Genomic DNA, 23,256 nt, shown 5'->3' with positions numbered 1-23,256 from the left:
GGGAAAACTACTGTCCCGTCCTAAATATTGGGAAGGAAATAAATATCACGTCTCATCCCAAAAAATCGGGAAGTAAATAAAAATCCCGTAGCGTCTCCAACCAAAAATTCAATTCCGTCCATCCCTAACATTTAGGTATATGAATTTGAAAAGATAGTATTGTTGGCCTCTGGAGACATCAAAACGAAAAGTTAATCAGTCCTGGGTATAGGTCTTACCATAAGACCTATGGTAATAGTTTATTCCCCATGTGGGAAATTACATTTAAGCTCAATACACTTATTTGCTATTAGGAAAATACAACATCTACAGTAAAACACACTTGTTTTACAGATTGATCGAGTTATTTTTTTAATTCATATGGTAATAATCTAGCGAATAATAACTTTGAGACTTGCAATACACCACAGATGGGGATCTATACTGTACTGAGAGAAAATAGGAAAATGTTTTTCTTATTTTATTGTTTAGTAAATACAAAAAAAAATATAATGCTTATACATACAGAGTATAATTACACAAAATTTACCTGAAGTGCAGTCTTCTCTTTTAATGTCAATTGGCTGGTAAGGAACATTCCAAGGTGGCGTAGTGACGGGTGTAAATGATGGGACTGGGTAAGAGTTTCTCAGGGGGTAATGATGCATGCCCCAAACACTGGGGGATCCTCGGTAGCTAGGGAGAGGGGAGTAGAAGTTGGAGGTAGGAGACACGTATGATGGAGAAGGTGAGGAGTAAGGGTACAAAGGATGAATGGTGGGTGCGTGAACAGGAGGAGGAGGAGGAGGAGACGAGCGCAGGAGACTACGTAAGAAGGAAGGTTCGTCTTCACGGGCCAGGATGGATGTGATACTGTGGCTACCGACAGCTGAAGGCTTGGGTTGCTCAGGACTTGGCCGCGCACGCTGACGCTTTGAGTTGTTCTGGTCTTCCAGAGTCACTTTCTCCAGCTCCCTCAAAATCCTTTTTCGTGGTGATACAATTCCAGGATCGGCTCTTACTACCCGCTCCCACAACATTTGAGTTACCTGAAAAATGATGGAAAACTATGAAAATTGATTCTGTGAAAGACTAGTCATAATTTAATTGTAAAAATGGATGGAAAATAATTGTCAAGAAGCTAATAATTGATTTAGCTGCAGTATCTATGGATTTTTTAGGTGTAGTAAACAATTTTAAGGTTATCAGTTGCCCAGGTTCTGATCACCTGCCAGTTGAAGTGAGCTCAAGGGTCGTAGTCGAGAATGGGATTGAGAGTGAGAATGACAATGTTATCCTACCTCTGTTACCTAAATTAAAATGGACTAAAATGACAATTTATTTTACAGCCACAAAATTCATAGAGCCATGCTCCAGTTTTTGAATACACCCTTAAAACCAAAGCCTTTAAACTAAAGTCACAACCAAAATCTTATACTTTTATTAGGAAACAGCCTTGGTTAGATAACGAATGGAAGGAATTTAGGCAATTTAGACTCGCTCAAGACACAGCTGTTCGGTCTGATAGAGGAAGAGCGGCGCGCATGGAAGGGGGAGTGCGAGGGGAGTTTAGTATAAAGTCCATAATGGAAGTTTTTAAGTAGGACTGATGAAAACACAGGATGACACAACACCAAATACTATCGATGTAGGCCTACTACCAAGTTTAATTGATTTAACATTTAATTGTAATGACGATTAGAATAGTTGTAAATAAGTAAACAAGGAGTGTAAAGCTAAAATTAACAGACATTTTAGGGAAAATTATTTTTTATTTGCCATTTTAAGGTCAGCCAAATCAGGGTTAGGTTTGTTGTCCTGATCCTTAGGATTGTTTTCAATTCAGGTTCACTTAGCTTGGAAGATCTGTATTAAGATAGCTCGATCACTAGGCACATACTTACAGCTAATTTCATTTTATTGAGGAAAAACGTGGAAAGTGTGAGAGATGTACTATACACATATTTAAAAAGGGCATCTAGGTATCCAGCCAACCTGTGCACCGAGAATCGTAATTGAATTCGGTATGGACCAAGGACTACAATGATCACCAATAACTAATAAGTCTCCATTCATTGACAACGTTCCATGGGCTCTCTTTTAACATCATAAGCAAATCACGATCAATGGAGATCATGACAGAAATTTTACTGATATCACAAGAGATGTTCACAGTGCAGTCCCAATGGCGGGAGACGATCGTGGTATCACCAAGACCACAAAATATGCACGTGTCGTGAGTGTCGCGATTGTGAATGAGGATCACTTTATCACCGAGACCACAACATTTACTTACGGGTATTGCCGCGACCATGAGTGAAGATCATGGTATCACCGAGACCACAACATTTACTTACAGTTATTGCCGCGACTGTGAGTGTCGATCGCGGTATCACCAAAGCCACCAAATAATAAAGTAGACTCCCTCTTATCTGGACTAGGACACCTTTTAACCGGACTACACTCGGCTGACATGACATCTCTTTAAACGGAAAATTTTTATCAGCACATTGGTTTAACCGGACTAGATCAGCAGGAAGTGGGCGGTACTGAAACGACTGTTCTCGTGGGAAAGATTTGAGTGATCTGAAGTGATCACGTGTCTAAATACAATGCTCTCCTAAATTTAAGTCAAATACTGTATACAGTATGCATTTAAACGGTCCGTTTTAACAAGTTTTTGGGGACGTCGGTTTAACTGGAAAAACCATATCCCAGGATAAGAGGGAGTCTACTGTATGCTCACGAGTGAGGCCACAATTGCGAATGACAATCACGTTATCACGGAGACTGCAACATTTACCTACAAGAGAAGTCATGATCGCGAATACCGACCGCATTATTACTGAGACAGCAACATTTACTTACGGGTGTTGCCGCAACTTTGACGATCATCAATTTATACCGATAATATAAAAATAATAATTTCCCAGTAGGCCTTTGTGTGCCGGTTAAAATCTGTTCGTGGGCTGGATGTGGCCCGCAGGCCGTAGGTTGGAGACTCCTAGAGTGTTGGTAGGGTATACCGTATACCAATAATGATAGTGCAGTACACTGTTAGGTCTTATATGCGGCTGAGAAGTGCAAGGGCTTGTCTCATTGGCCAGCACCATTGAACAAGAGATTGAATCTCATCTCAGTAGAGGCTGTGAATGATTGTGTCTGAGGCAGACCTTAATTAAAATAAATGGTGGATGGCCATTCAATGTACACATTTGAATGTGTCTAATGAATTAGATTATTTGAATTTGACTTTGATGTATGGATTCTTTCTGTAAGCCACATCTCTGATTTGTCATTTTACTACTCTCTACTAATCCTTATTATGTAAGTGTCCACTAAAAACTATTTTTATAATAAAATAGTATTTTTTCCAAGTTTATAATATAAGGAAGGAGTTATAAAGTTGGGTGTGATAAATAATTGGCCAATGAATGATCCTTGAGAATCAAAGGGCAATGGGACACAAACACACACACACATAATTCTTCATCACGTACAACTCAGCTTAAAAAAGAATCTGGCATACAAACAAGGAACACTCAACTATTATCTAGCATTGTCGGCTAACGGAGGCTGAAGAAGTATATATGAATAATTTGACAACAACACAGTCTGAATGGTCCAAGTACTACTTCATATTGCTATTGACATCTTTGGTGATGACAGAGGTTATTTTTGTGTAACTTCAAAACAAGAAGCGCATCTACAAGCACATTGGGGCATTGATATTATCATTGGCATGTTCAGCAGATAGTTATTTCTTAAATTTTGATACCTAATGCAATTGGGGGGCCACCAGTCGACCGACAAGATACTTGGTCGTTTGCCCACTAGACCGTCTTTTTAAATTAAATAGATAAATACTGAAAACCAGTACGTCGACAAGTTATTTCATCGTCAGTCCAGTTGGCCGGCCTGTAAAACTAAATTATTATATACGAGAAACCAACTGCTCTTCAATGGACATGACCGACAAACCACTTGGTCGTCTTTTATGTGGGGATGTGGTGAGCGGCAGCGCCAGCAGCGCGCGCAGCTGTGGAGGGAGCTGCAGGCGTACCAACTTCTGTATCTTGTAGCTTGGCGGTTTTTATTCAGACAATTTTCAGCTATCATAATGCAGCGGACTAGTGAGGTTTTTTATTACGTGTAATTGTTTGTTTCTCAATGGATATTTTTTTATATACAGCACAGTGAATATAAATAGGCCTATATTAATTTACTTGGTGTCAATAGGATAGTTAAATTAGAATTCTCCGCGAAGAAAGTTAAAATGTTCAGATCATTTGAAGATTAAATTAAGTAATATATTTATGTAATAGGATGGTCAAATATTGTAAACATTGTTGAGGCAACTTCCGTTACATTTATTCAATGGAGAAATAAATACAAATTGATAAAACCGGTTATTTAAAGCCTCGTTGTCTTTATTTCTCTCTTAACTTAATACTATTCAATGGATTGTTCTTTTGCACAGTAATAATGTATAACGTCGGAAGACTACCACGCAGAGGTATTGTTTCTCAAAATGAGAACAACAGGCGCCAGATTTGGCACGATATTAATGGAATAAGAATAAATGAGCATCGGATGAACATGAAGTTATTCCTGTGTATAGATGACCACTTTTAAATGAGATTGCATTACACAGCATATGACCAATGAACGATGGGTGCATTCAATGTGGAGTATTGCGCAATTTGATTTGGTGAAATTGTGGCACAGGCCGAACCTTCACAAAAGTTGGCATTTATTTGAAAACCCCAGTGTTAACCCGTGCAGGTAATGCGGCCATATGATGTTGAAATAGTACTAGAACCAAATAAAGACCAAGGAATCGACCAAAAAAATACTATACCGTACAACAAATGTTGTTTTCAGAGAGATTTTGTAATAGAATTAGCATTTTACAATTTGGATGATGACATTATCTCTATGTGTTTTTCTAAGTGAATTTGTCTATATTCAAAGAAATCGATATAGATTTAATTAATAGTCAAGAAGATTAATATTGAAAAATGTTCCTTAGTTTTATTATGATTAAAAAGTTTATATTATAAACACACTGCATGTCCTTTGGAATTTTTTTTTAACAGAGCAGACATCAAAATGCATTATCCAGGTATGTAATAACTATTATACTTATTATAATATACAAAAATGTTCAACGATAATTCAAGGTAGTAAGGCTTGTGCCTTATATAAAAATACTAAGACAAAATAAGTTAATTAAAAGAAGAGATTATAACATTAAACACTTTTGTATTAAGAAAGAACTACAATAAAAATCAAATATAACATTTACAAACAGTCCAAAAGTCAGCTTATCATATGATAATTTTTACATTCAAAGTACAGTTGTGACAGTAAGTAGCAGATTCATATTTATGGCAAAACTATGTAGCCACATACAGTAGACCCCCTCTTAACCGACCCTAATGGGACCGGACCTAGGTCGGATAACTCAAAAGGACGGATAAAACGGGCAATCCCTAAAATCATAACATAATGAAGTGCTATTCATTTGGAATTATATAATCATTATTTTGAAGCCATACTTGTATTATTTATAAAATAAACTACTCTTATCTCCTTTTTCATATTTATAGAAAATTCACAAATAAACACAAAACACGGTTAAGTCAAATAGGCCTACTTTCAGTGGAATATATTATAATACTAGACAAGAGTCAATAAAATTCCTATTTAAATAACTTTAGTACTGTAATGTATGAATGGATGCTTTCCAAAAACATCGTAATACGGTACAGAACCTTTTGTCGGCATTAAAGATACAAGCGACCATTTTGTTACAAAACAGGACGTTTATTTATAGCCTCTCACTGGAGGCTTGAGGCACAAAAACTATCTTGACCTTGGAGTTGTTCCCTGCCTTCCCTACAAGTTGCGTTGTTTGTTTACTCCGGTGATAAGATAATCAGTAATCAGTTCTCAAAATCGTAACGCATTTTATGATGTTATAAATTTGCCGCATAGATAACAAATCAGATCAGATGTGCTCGAGCTACGAACGATGATGACAAACTGACAATAGGCTATGCAATATTTTTTGTGATCAACACAAAATAACTTATTGTTAGTCATATCCTGTGGATATAAGCGTATGGTTCAGTTCTCATCGCCCAGCGTGGGAGCGGAAATGCCGAGATTCCTAGAAAGCGGCGGTTAAACCGAGCTGCTCTCAAAGCAAGGTCGGTTAAAACAAACTGTATTATTTTACGATCGAAGGCGGATAATCCGATTATCGGTTAATACGAGGTCGGTTAAGAGGGGGTCTACTGTACTCCCCTCCCAGTGTCAACGAGGAACGTAAAGGAATCTACGAAGCTCAAGAATGGTTTCAGGAAGTTTGCAACTAACAATAGTTTCAACTTTATCAGGAAGAGGAGATATTCCTTGTTTAGAAACTGTGTCTCAGTCACGCCAAATACGCTCTTTGACGTATTAATATTAATGTGATGCTTATTAAGTCTATCAAAAACGGTTTGCAAGTGATTAATATGTTCATCTTCTGATGAGGATGCTACCAGGATATCATCTAAGTAACAAAAGGTAAACTCTAGATCATTCAAAAGAGAATTAATATATCTCTGGAAAGTTTGTGCAGCATTCTTTAATCCAAATGGCATTTTTATAAATTCAAATAATCCAAAAGGCGTTATGACAGCAGTTTTTGGAATGTCATCAGGAGCTACTGGAATGTGATGAAAAGCCTGAACAAGATCAATTTGGGAAAATATAGCTTTTCCATTTAACTGGCTGTTAAAATCATGCAAATAAGGTATAGGATATCTATCAGGAACTGTTTTTGCATTTAGGGCACGGTAATCCCCGCAAGGTCTCCATGTACCATCAGTTTTAGGAACTAAATGAAGTGGACTGGACCAACAGCTTTTTGAAGGCCTGCAAATGCCTAACTCAACCATCTTGTGAAACTCCTTTTTAGCTACCGCAAGTTTTTCTGGAGGTAAACGTCTAGCTCTAAAGTTCACTGGCTGACCTGTTGTCTGAATTGAGTGAAAAACTGGGTCCTGTGAAACTTGAAAATTTGGATTTTCTTTCAGTAAATTAGGATATTGGTTGATAAGTTTTGAGTATTTACCTTTTGGGTCAAGAACCAATACAGATTGTTGATTTGAAAGTTTTTGAATTCCAATTACAGATAATTGAGTCCTGTTATCGATTAGTCTTTTATTTTTTATATCAACAAGTAAACCACAATGTGATAAAAAGTCTGCGCCAATTATGGGTTGGGTTACGTCTGCAACTATGAAAGACCAGGCAAACTTTCTTTTCAAGCCTAGATCAAGTTGTATGTCTTGTTTACCGTACGTTTTGATAACAGAACCATTGGCAGCATATAATTGTCTATTACTTACAGCACATTTGTCTTTGTTTGTGAGAGGCAAAACAGATATGTCTGTTCCAGAATCCTCGAGAAACTTACGACCACAGGGTAAGTTAGTTACAAATAAGCAGCGAGATTGAAAGCCCCTGTCATCCTGAGCCGCATTTAGTGACGGGGCAGGAAGTTTTCCTGTTGTGCATTCTTTTTTGGTGTGAACAAACAAGGTTGAACACATTTTTTAGCATTTTCACCAAATTTGTTATGATATTAGCAAATTTCACCTTGATCATTTCTCTCTTTAGGATAGTACTTGTTCTTATGTTTGGCTGGAAAGTTGCGTTTACTTAACTTAAGAAGTCCATCAATAGACTGAGTTAGTTCACTGACTTGTTTTTCTAAGTTAACAATCCAATCACTAGATTGCGCTACATCTCCATGAGCACAAACGTAGTTGTCGATAGCTGATAGTTCAGCTATTTGATCACCTAATTTAGCTAAGTCATCTAGAGAATTGGTTTGAGAAGCAGCTAGAGCAGTACGAATGTGATTAGGTAGACGTTGTAGAAAAATAACTTTCAAAAAACTGTCAGTTACCTGTGTGCCTGCTAAGATTCTCATTTCACGAAGAAGAGTTGTCGGCTTCTTATCTCCGAGAAAAACTTCTGTTGTCAGTTGTTTTAGTTTGGCATTTTCTGAAATTTCATATTCTGAGCAGAGCCTTTCCTTTAATTCAAAGTAGGGAGTTTGAGACAAAGGTTTGGTAATAAAATCTGAAAGGTGACTTGCAACTTCATTGTCCAGTGAGCTCATTACATAATTGTATTTAGTTCTTTCCTTTGAAATTCCATGAAGAGAAAACTGACATTCAATTTGATGAAACCAAAGTGAAACATTTTTTGTCCAAAATGGTGGAATTTTCACTTGAATTGGTGAGATTTGTAAAGCCTCTGGTGTACCAGGAGTTGGAGAAGATTCTTGATTATTCATTGTGGTCTAATTGAATTAATGGCAGTAAAAAGTACTATAAGGGGTCACCAAATAAGGCTTGTGCCTTATATAAAAATACTAACACAAAATAAGTTAATTAAAAGAAGAGATTATAACATTAAACACTTTTGTATTAAGAAAGAACTACAATAAAAATCAAATATAACATTTACAAACAGTCCCAAAGTCAGCTGATCATATGATAATTTTTACATTCAAAGTACAGTTGAGACAGTAAGTAGCAGATTCATATTTATGGCTAAACTATGTAGCCACAGTAGGTGAATTATTAGTGCAGATACAACTTTTTACCCAAAACCCTTTTCTATTGGCCATATTTTTTGGATTAAAACTACGTTTTAACCGATGTCCTATCTCGTACCGTTATCGAGCTACAGTCGTTTCAATGCATAGCGCGTTCCGCCATCTTTGCCCCCATCCCCCCAAGTTCTCGACCACCTAAAAAGTAGGCGACATGCGTATTTTTTATCACCACAGTCCATATTACAACTATCAGCAAAGATATTTGATATTACAGTACTTCTTTGCGACACTCACAAATTAATTCTACTTTCGGTAAAAAAAACTACACGTAAAGTCCATTATTACATATTTTATACAATAACTTGTTTATTTATAGAGATACGACCTCGGACTCAATAACCATTATTGTAGTCCACATTTTTAGAATTACAACGACGTTTTAAGCGATGTTCTATCTTTTACCGTTTTCGAAATATCAGCGTTTTAACGCATAGCGCAAACCGCCATGTTTGCCCCCTCCCCCCCCCACCTTATCGACCACTTTTGAAATAGGCGACATACGTAATTTTGATCACCACAGTCCATATTACAATAATCAGCAATAACATTGCGTACTACTTTCATGCATCCTCAACCCCCCTCAGCTCCTGGACTATAAGCTAAAATAAACAAAACAGAATACAAAAAAATTATCACACCAGATTTTAATAAGGTAATACATTGAAAGAATAACATAGAAATCAGTACAGATGAGGTATTTTTAACATTAGGTATATGGAAAGATTCCTTTAGATAGAAATTACAACCTTAAAGGGCAATTTATGAAATAATGGATAGTTTTGCGCAAGTTTTCCCATCATGACGAACATTTTAAGTATATGGTTTATGGGGGTGTGACTTGTAGTTTTCTCAAAGGTTCATGGGGCTTTATATATGGATTGTTTTTATTTAGTTTATGTTTATGAACTTGGCATTTAAGTTCATGTATATGTATTTATACTATATGTAGAATGTATATTCTAATGAAAGGGTTTACTTTGTTAAACAATTCATTACCATTTTAGAAATTTTAAACAGACTCTAAACACTTAAAAACTATTTCCTTGTTATGTTAGTTTGAGGTTTACGTTTGCTAATTTGAGTATTATATTAATGTTTTTGCTGTACTTCCAATGTTAGTTCATAACTCTTGGTTAGTGGTTTCTCTTTTAGTGAATTTCCCATACTCATGGTATAGTACTCATGGTGTAGTACTCATGGTTAAGACCTTGACCCAGGATCGATTTACTTTTTCGTTTTGAGGTCCATAGAGGCCTGAACAACAGCAATCATGATAGCGAATGGTTCTTATTCAGAGAATTAAGATAGTTTACTTATACCTAATGTACTGGAATAGCAATAATAGCATGTAAATGGTCTAAAATGAGTATCATCTATACAGAAACCCCTTAACTTTTCAACCATTTGAGATATTTGAAATCTGTTTGTGGCAACCTTCTTAGCTATAAGGGGCTACAATAATTATGGACAATTTAGAAAATATTGCCCTTAGGAATAGCGAGGATAGGGGGTAGCTCAAAATTTTCAAATGGTAAGTACAGACGAGTTTGGTATCATTTTACTCGTCTTGACTAAACATAACAATTGACATAAAGAAAACCAAATTCAACCCACTTATAACAAAATGGCACCCTAAAATTTTTTAAATCCAAATAACCATGAGGATGGCTGAAAATTAACTTGCACCCCCTTTAACTATTTAAAATATTTGGAATCGGTTTGCGGCAACTTGTTTGGATATGACGGGCTACAATAATTATGGGCAATTTAAAAAAAAATTCCCTTAGGGTTAGCGGGTAGGCGGGTAGCTGAAAATTGTCAAATAGTAAGTATAGTCGAGTTTGGTATCATTTTACAGGTCTTGACGAAACATAACAATTAACATAAAAAAAATAATAGAAATCGGATATTAATAACAAAATGGCAGATAAAATGATTGAGACAATGGTTATTAAAATTTATTTTGAACTGCCATTTTGTTATTAATGGTCTGATTTCTATTTTCTTTATATTAATTGTTATGTTTAGTCAAAACCTGTAAAATGAAACCAAACTCGACTATACTTGTCATTTGAAAGTTTTGAGCTACCCCTATCACCGCTATCCCTAAAGGAATTTTTTTTTTTTAATTGACCATAATTATTGTAGCCCCTCATAGCTAAGAAGGTTGCCACACACAGATTTCAAATATCTCAAATGGTTGAAAAGTTAAGGGGGGGGGGGGGGGTGGTGTGTAAGTTACTTTTCAGCCACCCTGTATATTAATAGTCAAGCATGTTTCTTTAAAACCAATTTTCTCAGTTCGTGTGCACCGTAGGGAAATTCTACGCATACTGTTAGAAAGATATTTTTCTGTAGGTGTGCAAAATCCCTTTATAAATTAAAATAGGCTCAAAAATAAGGACAAAATACCCCCGCCGCAGCAAACCTGCAGACTAAGCGAATTTCAACTTGTCTGATTACATATTCACTCAAATATTTCCATAAATAAAACGTATTTGTTACTAATTTAAATAACATTAGATTTAACGAGTGCTTAGGTTTGCTGCTACAGGGGAGGTAAACAGTGTTTTTTGAAAAAACATCAATAGTATAGTATGAAATAAATAAATTTGCCAAATTTGATCAACATATATCCATAAACAAGTAAACTACAACAGTTTTCATTTTCTCCAGAAGAATAATGTGGGAATTTTAAATTTACACTTTTTTGAATTTTCTCCGTAACCATTAGGCATACAAAAATGCTTCAATATACTAAATTATTTCTTTTTTTAAGTTCTACAAAATAGTTTTGAAAGATATTCCAAAATTTTATGTTTTTAAGGTCAAAATTTGAAAAAAAAAACCCACTTTTACCCCATAAACCCCTGTTCCCATGGTCTGATCATGCTGGTTCGCGAACTCGCTTGAATAAATGTAGTTTTACACGTTTATACCAAATTTCATCAAAATTGGATAGTTTTTGTTCGAGTTATCGTGCTAACAGATATATATATAGGCTATATATACTTTTGTACCCACCCGGAGTGGCAGTCACTACGCTGGTAATTTACTCGGTGTGGCAGTCACCCGCCCGAAAGCCAGTCAGCTCTCCCATAAGCCAGTCAGGTATGGCGTGCATTTTATACGTATGAAACAGCTTACCCGGTGCTGCCGCCTGTGTCGATAAGTGTAACTGCAATACCAATGCGGAGACTGTCTCATCCTCATCGTGTGTAAGAATGAACTATCGTGGAGTAGTGACGGCACCCTCCTCGCCTACTTTGTAGTGGTAAAACCCAGCGGTCTGTAGCCTTCGTTTACTCCTTGTTAACTATTTATGTTGGGATAGTGATTAACTACAAGTTAATTTTTAAACATGTTCATTATCCAAATAAATATGATACACCTCTAATAAGGAACGTCGAATATTAATTAATTATAAATGGTTGAATGTTGATCCTACCCGTTCATCATCTCATATTTTAAGTTTTCTATTTTAGCGAATTTCCCATATAGGGAATAAGCTATTACCATAGTACTCATGGTAAGACCTGGACCCGGGACCAATTTTATTTTTCATTTTGAGGTCCCTAGAGGCCAAAAACACCATTCGTTCAAATTCATATATATATAATAATGAATATATGCTATACCCTTAAAGCCCTTCACAAAGTAAACCCACATCAAACCCCTAAATGCAACCAACTGGTCTTAAGAAATTCTGAATTGGCTCACCAGTTGGTACTGAAAACGAAGTTCTCCTCTGGTTTAAATTTAATATAGTAAAAAAGTGATTCAACTCAGCTGAACTCTAATTTTCTTTTAGGCTGATTTTATTATTTTCTTTGATCTGTACTAAATCATATGTTCTCAAAATTCAACTATTTGTAAACAGTTCATATTTATTTGTTTTGTTCATTTTTACATTTTTCATTAATTTCTCTTTGCTTGAAAACGTTTGTATTAAACAAAAATTTGCAATGTTTCATGTTTCATTTATCATAAACTCTATCAAGATCTCCTCAAGAATATACATATTTATAATTTATATCTATACTAATATATAAAAATGAGATGGTGTGTGTTTGTGTGTCTGTCTGTTACCTAATAACGTAAGAACAACTGACCCGATTAAAATAAAATTTCGTATGAAGGTAGCTTATATGCCTGGTTAACATATAGACCTATTTCTGTTATTATATTTCCCTTGGGCTACGCCCCCTTAATATTAATTTAAGTCAGCTGTAAATAATATAATTTGACAGTTCAAACAGCAGAGGTTAAGAGGTACAGGTTCTGCTCCCAAGATTCTAATGTTTTACGATTATGAGAATAGTTTGATTAAAATATTTATGAAAATATACTTATTTTCATGAAAACAGAAGGATCATTACAATGTATAATTTTGTTTAAATAATTTTGATATGGTAGTTTTTTGTTTAAAAATTTGAACTAATAAACAAATGATTGGATCAGGATTAATAATTTTTAAAATTAAAAGATGTATCTACAGTACTGGTACAGTTTTTGAGCGAAGCTCTTATACGTCGACTCTTATGCATTTCGTAATACGCAAACTCCTCCTAGACGGCTGAATCAATCGTTTTCAAATTTTGCATGGTGATAAAGACCATACCGGTGAGTGCCAACATCTATATGGCGTTCAAAAAGTCTCTCAGGAATCCACCCCACTGGGTCTCAAAGTTTCAATGTAATCCTTATGGAAGCAGTATTTGACACATAAACAAAGACATGATCAGCTGTTGACTTTTGAATGCAGTAGATAAATAAATAGCTGATAGAATTATTCCACAGATATTAGAATATAATCGGTGGTATGGATCATAAATATAATCAAATGACGATACAGTACTAGCTTCAGGTCCGTGACGTAGGAAGTGGTGAAGGAAGTAGTAAAGGTGAGCAGTCTGGAGTGTGGAAACTCTTAAAGACGATTAGATTTAGGTAGGTATCTGCATTCCTAAAATTCTATGGGAAGGGAGGAAAACGGGTCCGCGACGTAGGAAGGGGTGAAGGAAGTAGTCAAGGCGAGCTGTCCCGAGTGTGGAAACTGTTTATGACGATTAGATTATTAAGGTATCTGCATTCCTAAAATTATATGGGAAGGGAGGAAAACAGGTCCGCGACGTAGGAAGTGGTGAAGGAAGTAGTCAAGGCGAGCTGTCCGGAGTGTGGGAACTGTTTATGACAATTAGATTAAGGTATCTGCAATCCTAAAATGCTATTGGAAGGGAAGGAAACAGGTCTGCGACGTAGGAAGTGGTGAAGGAAGTAATAAGGCTTGCAGTGCAGAGTATGGGAACTGTCTTTGGCAATTACATTAAATGTATCTGCAATCCTAAAATGCTATGGGAAGAGAGGGAATCAGGTCCACGACGTGGGGGTGGTGAAGGTAGTAGTAAAGGTGGGCAGTGTTGAGTGTGGGAATGGATTAATGTATCTGCATTGCTAAAATTCTATGCGAGGAGACTGGTTAAAATGATTATGAAGCACGAATCGTTACATTTTTCGATACGTATTCAATCGTTTACAATAGACATTTACAACTGAGTTGACAACAGCTGAGTTTAACTCCATAGAGGACAAATTTTATTCCTTAAAGAGTGAAAATGTTACTTTAGACCCGCAACGCATGCATCAATGACAACTGTTTTTCCTGCAGTATGACAAAAACAATATAATATTAACCCTTCATGACCCCGCTGAATTTTGTGGATGCATCTGTGAATGCCACCTAGTAAAAATTTAACTGACTTTTACACTTTTATTTGTGTTTTAATTCAATTTACAAACTAAATTTTGACTATAGGCCTACCTACTTTTATTCTGTAAAGAGGTAACACTACATATACTTCACATTAGCTTTTTTTACATTTACAGAAATCTCCTAAGTAGTTGTGTTTTTACAACACTGCTTTAATTTGACTATGGAAAATATCACAATACTAAGCTGCACACGCAATCTACTTTTGTTTATAAAATCAATTAAATATCTGTAACATAACGATGTTTCTTTAACTTACTCAATGTTTCAAATAATTATGTAAATTAATGCAAATACATATACGTTTTGAACTATGGAACGATTTAAAATAATAACTGTTATGTATTATGTTGTTGATTTATATTTAAATTAATGAAATTTGTGCCCTAATTAACAATAGTAGTGGTTGGTTTTCTAACTCAAGTTAATGCAAGTTTTCTATTAGTTTATTTTTGCTTATTATTGTGATATACAGGGTGTTTGGTACTCAGTATGAAAAAAAATTTTTGGTGTAAGTACAAAGTAAATGCAGTATGATGATGCATATAAAATGTCCCAAGTCTAAAAATGAGCTTCCCAAAGAATTATTTTATGTTTTTAAAAAATGACTATGTTTTTAAACTTAATACAGCTATTTCTCAATTACCTGTAAATGGATTTGAGTAGACAATGTCATTTTCGTGTTCTACATTAAATTTTGAATAAGAATAATACAAAATGACAGAGGATCAGTTGTAAAAACTCCATCGTAAATAGATTCAAAGATAAAAATTAAGATGTTTGGTAAAAATTCAAAATACATTGGTCAATTGCATTTGTTCACACCCTGTATACAAGAAAGTGTCGGAATATGTTAAAAACTGCGCCATTTTATAAGCTTTCCAACCATATGCTACACCATTGAGCTTTCTGTCTGCTTATGTACGCTTTCGTGGTTTGAAGACTACAAAGCATGGCGTCTTTATCATTTAAAACATAGAAAGTCAGCATGTATTAAGCAAAAGTTGTATTTTTGTTTCAGCTTGAACAGTAAAAACAGTAAAAAAGTTCCTTGTTTTCTGGCATTCAAACCACTAAAATAAACAAAAAAATATCTAAACCTCAATAGTGTAGCATATGGTTGGAAAGCTTATAAAATGGCGCAGTTTTTAACATATTCCGACACTTTCCTGTATACAGGATGTGAACAAATGCAATTGACCAATGTTTTTTGCATTTTTATCAGACATCTTAATTTTTATCTTTGAATCTATTTACGATGGAGTTTTTACAACTGATCCTCTGTCATTTTGTATTATTCTTATTCAAAATTTAATGTAGAACACGAAAATGACATCGTCTACTCAAATCCATTTACAGGTAATTGAGAAATAGCTGTATTAAGTTTAAAAACATAGTCATTTTTTAAAAACATAAAATAATTCTTTGGGAAGCTAATTTTTAGACTTGGGACATTTTATATGCATCATCATACTGCATTTACTTTGTACTTACACCAAAAAATTTTTTTCTCACTGAGTACCAAACACCCTGTATACACACTGATCTGCAGGTAAAGATTGAACTTTGAAAAAGCACAGTAGCTACGGTAAAACATATTATTTGTATGTGAAATCAATATCAACTGTTTTTTTTTTTGTTTTTTTTTGTTTTAATACAGTGCTTTATGTTGTGAGATTTTTTCCTTATTTACTTTATATGTACGTTTTTCTACAAAATAAAATAAGCTTATCATTTGAAATTTGAATCGTATGGGTACATTATTTACAAAAATCCGTCAGTGCCTCTTATAATTCGTACTAGGTAGACTTATAAGTTAGCCTAGCCTCAAAGAAAGATATTTTTCAAATTAAGAGTTTTAATTGAGTTATGTCCCTGAAACAAAAGGGAAATGTGTAACTATTTTATACAACGGAATTCATGATAAAATTATTTGCTTCAGTGTCCTCTCCGTTGCGGAGTTTAATGATGTATATAAAACATTCCAACTCTCAAAATTGGCTTGGGAACAAATTTATTTCACTTTTCATAAAATACTGTTGTGTTGAAACTTAAGGATACAATTTCTCGCCCACTACTACACATATCAAAGCAACTGATACCATGAACATGATCTAAATTAAATTTCCAACAAAGAAAAAAACAATTGTTTTGAGGTTTAGGGAATAAAACAACATTTTAAATTGTGTCAAAGTAAAAAATTACTATGTTTTTTGAAACTTGTAACATCTTTTGTCTATTGCACTTTTTTACACCCTGTATACGAGAAGTGTCAAGTTACATAAAAAACTGCGCCATTTTATAAGCTTTCAAACAGTATGCTACACTAATACATTTAAGTTCAACTTGTGCTGTCTTTAGTAATTTGAGTGTTAAAAAACGTGGTATGCTTAAAATCGGTAAAATATAAATTAATGTAAAACGTTAAGTTTGGTTGAAGAGGTTATACTTTTTTAATTGTAATAACCAGCTTTAATTGATTTTCAATTACATTTACATTATTTAATTGATATAGCAAACACAAGCAAATTCCTAATGTACTAAAAATGTGCATTGGCGCTTGAGAAAACCGTTACGCTTTCACTTTATTTTATGTTCAAATTGCCCTCCGTTTTCCCTTACACAGGCTCTTGCTCTTTTTCTAATAGCGCGCACGAAGACATTGAATGTCAGTTTATTTCTCACTTTGTTTGCAGCTTCAATAATGCGATTACGCAAGTCATTTTCATCCCGAACAACGGTCTTGTACACTTCACTTTTCATGTACCCCCAAACATAAAAGTCCAAAGGGGTAAGATCTGGAGACCTGGGTGGCCAAGCAACAGTACCTCCACAACCTATACAAATCGGATAATTTTCTGTCAACCACTGTCGAACATCGTTGTTGAAATGAGGGGGTGCACCGTCTTGCTAGAATATTAACTCTTCTCTTTGCTGTTGAGTGAGTTGATCAAGAAGTTGAGGCAGGTTGTGCTGCAGAAAATCTAGATATTTTACTCCCGTCAAGTTTCCTTCAAAGAAATGCGGCCCTACCAACACATCACCAACAACTCCAGCCCACACATTTAAACTGAATCGATGCTGGAAAGAAGATTCCCTCATTGCTCTTGGATTCTCTGTTGCCCAGACATGCATATTGTGATAGTTGAAAACTCCCTCTTGATCGAATCATGCCTCATCTGTCCACAGTATTTTTTTCAAGAAGTGTTACTCTTCGATGTCTCTGTTCAGGAGCCAGCGACAGAACACCATTCTAGCTTTATAATCATTCGGTTCAAGAGACTGGACCTGAGTGAAATGATATGGATGATACATATTATTTTTCAAAATTTGTGATACTTTCCAACGAGAAAGACCAGTATCAGCTGCAAGCCGCCTTGTGTTTATTTCTGGATTACCTTCGACCCTCGCTAAAATATCTTCCTCTGCAAAAACATCAATATTAGGACCTACCTCTTTTAGCGAATTTCCCATATAGGGAATAAGCTATTACCGTAGTACTCATGGTAAGACCTGGACGTGGGACCGATTTTTTTTTTTCGTTTTGAGGTCCCTAGAGGCCAAAAACACCATCCGTTCAAATTCATATATATATATATATATATATATATATATATATGTGTGTGTGTCCGTCAGCACGATAACTCGAGCAAAAATGATCCGATTTTGATGAAATTTGGTACAAACGTGTAAACCTACGTTTATTCGAACGAGTTCGCGATCCAGCATGATCGGACCATGGGAACAGGTGTTTACGGGGGGTTTTATGGGGTAAAAATAGGTTATTCCCATTTTTGACCCAAAAAACGTAAAATTTAGCAATTTATTTCCAAACCATTTTGTAGAGCTTAAAAAAACAAATAATTTAGTATATTGAAGCGTTATTATGCGCCTAATGGTTACGGAGAAAATTCCAAAAAATTGTAAATTTAAAATTCCCATGTTATTCTTATGGAGAATAAGTAAACTGTTGTAGTTTGCTTGTTTATGAACATATTTTGATCAAATTTGGAAAATGTTTTAATTTCTTACTAACTATTACCATTTTACAAAAAAAAACAAAAAAAAAACAGCTTTACCCTCCCTGATGCAGCAAACCTAAGTACTTGTTAAACTAATTCTATTTAATCAGGAATAAATGTTATATTTTTAAGTAGACATTTCAGTGTAAATCCAATCAGTCAAATGGAAATTCGCTTAGTCTGCAGGTTTGCTGCGGCGGGGGTATTTTGATATTCTTAACAGATCCTGTTTCTAATAGGCGTTGGTGGAGTCTGGTAAATAATTGTGAACTTGGAACAACACGGTCAGGATAGCGAATGCCGTATTCCCTCTGGGCCGCCCGCGCGATACCGTCACAAAATCCATAGATGTAATGCATATAAGCTTACTCCCGATTTGAAAAAGACATAGTTGTAATTTGGTTAACTACTTTGGACTGACTGAGCGAAGTGTTTTATCTGAGCTGTACTATTCGTCATTCGATCTGGATAATAATGGGGACAGAAAGAACAGGCCTAAACTTCTTTATCTTATCATATTGTAGAAGATAAGCTGGAATTAAAATATCTGATTCTGTATTAGTAAACAATCTTGCGTAAAAAGGCTATGCTAGATATGTATGCAGTAGTCACTGTATTTTATAGTAAAGAAATATAAAGTTGTCAATTAACACAGTTAATTACCAAGCATGTACCTGCAAAGGTAATGCTAGAAAAAGTAAATACACATTTTCTAGAAAAAGTAATCGAGTTTCCTAGTGATAGAGATTTTAGTCAAGTACAGTGTGTAACCTTAGTAAGAGAGAAATTGTTAAATGGGGCTCTAAAAAGAAAGGCAAAGTTTGATAAAAAAATTAAGCCAGTAACATTTTTAATAGGTGATAAAGTCCTGGTTAAGACTCATAATTTGTCAAATAAAATTAATAAAAAGATAAAGAAGTTCTTTCTGCTCTTTACTGGACCATATATAATAGTTAAGATTAAAATGGAAAATGCCTATAAGTTAAAGGAGTTGAACTCAGATAAGATAGTGGGAACCTATAATGTTACACAATTGAAGAAATATTTTGAGTAAATTTAGTTGTCCAAGTTACAATAGCCTCAAAAGTATGTGTCTAGTTGCTTGGATAAAAGGGGCCGGTTGTGTTTGAGGTACGATTTCTGTTTTTGGGCCCTTACAATACAAAAATCACGAAAAAGGTACACATGAGATAAAGTTATTCCAATACAGTACTTTGTAGATAGTCATTTATAGTTTAAAAAACAAAATAAATAAATAAATAATACCTAAATAATATGAGATGTCAATAACATTTTGAATAATGGTCAATGAATATTCCATTAATGGGTATGAAGATTTATTAAGCATATTAAAAGGTTGTTTTTGTATTATAATAATTTTAAAAAAGTATTATGTTAACATGTTATTAAGATATGGTATTGTATAAATAAAAAAGGTTTTAGATAAGAATATTTAGACTGTAAAAAGCACATCAAGATAGATGGACAATGGACATAATTTTTATGATATTGAATAGTACCTATAGCCCTGAGTACCTTTAGTTAGTGAAAAGTGAGTTTGTGCATCATAAAAAACAGTGAAAACAGTGTTATCAACAGTTACTTTGGAGCAAAATTTTAAGCCAGGAAACATTTGGAGCCTGCAATGTCAATTTAATCCACACATTGATGGAAGAAGGGAGAAAATAGGATCCAAAATACAAACTGCTGGATGTATTAAACAAGTAAATCCAAGGTAGAGGAAGCACAGTCAAAAATACAAACTGCTGGAGTTGGTAAAAACCAGTTAAATTCAAAGTAGAGGATGGACAATAAAAAAACAACTAAAGGTACATGATAATTATTCAATTAAATTCTTTATAAAGGACCAAAATGTCAAGGATGTGACTTGTACAGATACTAGGGAAGAAAGACACTTAGTGAATCTAGTGATGTAATTACGGCCTAGTGAAGAAAGAGACATTTACAAGAAATGACCATTGTTAGATTTTAAGAATTTATTATAATATGTTTTTTTTTTGATTTCAGGTATGTTTTATTTTATCATTGGATAACATTTGTTTCATAATATACAGGGTGGTAAAAAAGTCCCAGGACAGTTAAATATTTTAAAAAATAATGCAGATAGAGCTATAATACTTAGTACAAAGTTACAGGGCATAAAACTCTATTTTAACACATATTCAGTGATCCAATAACTCTTCAGGGGGACGGCCCACAAGGAGTCGGAAGAAAATCTTAAACGGAAGCATTAGGTCAATATGCACAACAAATTAAAGGTCTTTTTTAGTAGAATACAATGCCGCAAACCGCACTTCAAAAGGTTGATCCTGCGCAAAATGACAGTTGTTCAAAGATTCATTTAATTTACATTGCTATTATACGCTTACTCCTCAGGGGGCACAGCCCTAAGAATCGGAAGAAAATTGTTAACATAAGCATAGGTCGATATGCACATCAAATTAAAGGTCTTCACTAGTAGATTACGATGCCGTAAATTCAAGCTCAAAAGAATGCCTGAGTAAAAAATGGCAGTCGTTCAAAGATTCAAAATAACGGATTCAAGAAATCTTTGAACATCTGCCATTTTGCGCAGGATCAACCTTTTGAAGTGCGGTTTGCGGAATTGTGTTCTACTAAAAAATACCTTTAATTTGATGTGCATATTGACCTATGCTTCCATTTAAGATTTTCTTCCGACTCCTTGTGGGCCGTACCCCTGAAGAGTTATTGGATCACTGAATATGTGTTAAAATAGAGTTTTATGCCCTGTAACTTTGTACCAAGTTTTGTAGCTCTATCTACATTATTTTTTTTAATATTTAACTGTCCTGGGACTTTTTTACCACCCTGTATAATAAACTATGAAAAATGTATGTTTTCAGGTGTGAATGTACTGTAGTTAGTTGTAAGAATTGTAGATGAAATGTAATTGAAATTTTATTTTAGTAAAAAATTGACTGACTGAGCCGTTAAATGAGTAGGTAGTGAGTCATGTAAAGCAATACTACGTCATTACTTCACATAACTCAGGGGGGTTTTGTAACGGGTATTCCAAGTTGAGAGTAAACTAAAATTTAGTAAAAAAAAGATACAAGCTTTCAGCTGTCAAAACATTGCATCTAAAGATTGATATTGAACATAGCCTTCGTAATGAATTGTCGGGGAGGTCAAAATCTGTTAAAATCATATGTTAGAATAAATTAAAATAGGCCTATTGTGGAAAAATAACATATAGAATAACTTGAATATCTAAAAAACTACTTGTCCTATTGAGCTCAAAGTGTTGCCAAATAAAATCATATGAAATTCCCTAACTTGTGTTAAAAAATCAAAATGATCGGACAAATTTGAGAAATTAAGTAAAAATTTAAATAAAAAATATTAATTTACAAGGTCCGAGAAAAACCGCCATGACGTTGCGCGGAGCAAAAGTGACCAAGAAAATAGTCCGAGACAAAAATGCAATAAACTCTTAAATTACAAGTCTAATCAAAAAACTAAAATCAGATGAAAGTGATTAAATATGTTTCTGAAGACGATTGTATGGATTTCATAAAGAATAAATAAAAACTATAAAAAAGTGTAGGAATGGTTTTTAATTTGGCGGTTATGGCGCAAAAAAGATGGAAGAAGTGGGAAATAGTTAAAGTTTTTAAAGCAAATATCTCGAAAATTACAGGTCCGATAAGAGCCAAATTAAAATAGAATGACTTTTAGAATTTTCTCTAGCTTTGTTGTAAAATTTGTAACAGCAACTTAAAAATTAAAGCAACATGCATTTCTGAATAGAAAACACTGGTTGTAACGGTGAGTACACTCGTACACTTCTAGAGATGCCGTGTTGGAGAGAAGATGGGAGTTTGTCTCCTCGCTAATATAAATCCGATAGCCTAGGTAGCATAAGCTACTGAGATGAAGAAAATCAAGAAATTAGCATTAAGTAGTGAAAATAAATAAATAGTGAAAGTTAAATCAGTGATAAAAGTAGCCTATTAAGCTGAAGTTGTAATCTAAACTCATGCCAAAAAGACGCCATGGATCCTCAACACCACAAAGCGGATAAGTAACCAAACATAGTGATTAAACATCTTGAATAGGCACTTATAACAAATTCTAGAGTCATATATATATAAACATTTTCTTTAAATACTTTTACCAGGGCTCGGCTCAGTCATAATTTAAATTTGGTACTCAAAATCAATATTTTAGAACAGCAACTTACTAGCCTAGGCCAAGGACAAATTAAGTAAAATGCTTAACTATCTTGATGATGCTAGGGTGTAGGCCAAAGGGCATTTTATAGTGGACGGACATTATTTTTCATGTATGTATTTAGATTAAGTAGTATTTTGATAAAATAAAATACATTTTTGTAAATAGGTGTTTTCATTGACTCTGCCTAGGTTCACTAGCTTCACAAGAACCCACAAGTCTTTACATCTTTGAAATAAAAGACCGGACTTCCCTAATAAAAAGAAACTCATGCAACTACCCTGACTATTTTCATTTAAGATACAAATTAAAAAGGTATTAAATAAAATATAAACTAAGTTAAGAAGGCATAACCACATTCAAGAAATAAAGGTGAAGGTTACATGATTAGGCCTATTTTGATAGATTATGTAAAGTTAATCGCACCTTTAAGAGGAATACAACCACATAAACTTACACTAATTGTATTTTTTTATGTTGATCAGAACAAATCTAGGATTAAATTTAGTCAATGCAATAACTTTACTTTACGCTAATTGTGTTAAGCCTTAACAAAAGGAGTATAAGCTTAAAAACATAAACTGGGT

At 34.4% G+C, this 23,256-nt stretch overlaps 1 protein-coding gene across 1 annotated transcript in view; it reads right to left on the bottom strand.

Moving 5' to 3' along the window:
- Nucleotides 1-23,256, bottom strand: part of LOC128983650 (protein hairless-like) — a 101,678-nt gene that overhangs the window by 41,215 nt on the left and 37,207 nt on the right. Inside the window, exon 4 of the mRNA XM_054403022.1 lies at nt 530-1,028. Within this exon, the coding sequence (XP_054258997.1) occupies nt 530-1,028 (499 nt within the window). The remainder of the gene's footprint in view (nt 1-529; nt 1,029-23,256) is intronic.

Source organism: Macrosteles quadrilineatus, unplaced genomic scaffold (genome assembly GCF_028750875.1).
Source record: "Macrosteles quadrilineatus isolate MER2022 unplaced genomic scaffold, UCM_ALF_1.0 Scaffold_1__1_contigs__length_201487025, whole genome shotgun sequence".
NCBI classification, from domain to species: Eukaryota; Metazoa; Arthropoda; class Insecta; order Hemiptera; family Cicadellidae; genus Macrosteles; species Macrosteles quadrilineatus.
Note: the sequence above shows the minus strand (reverse complement) of the source record. Positions and strands in the feature narration are given on the sequence as shown.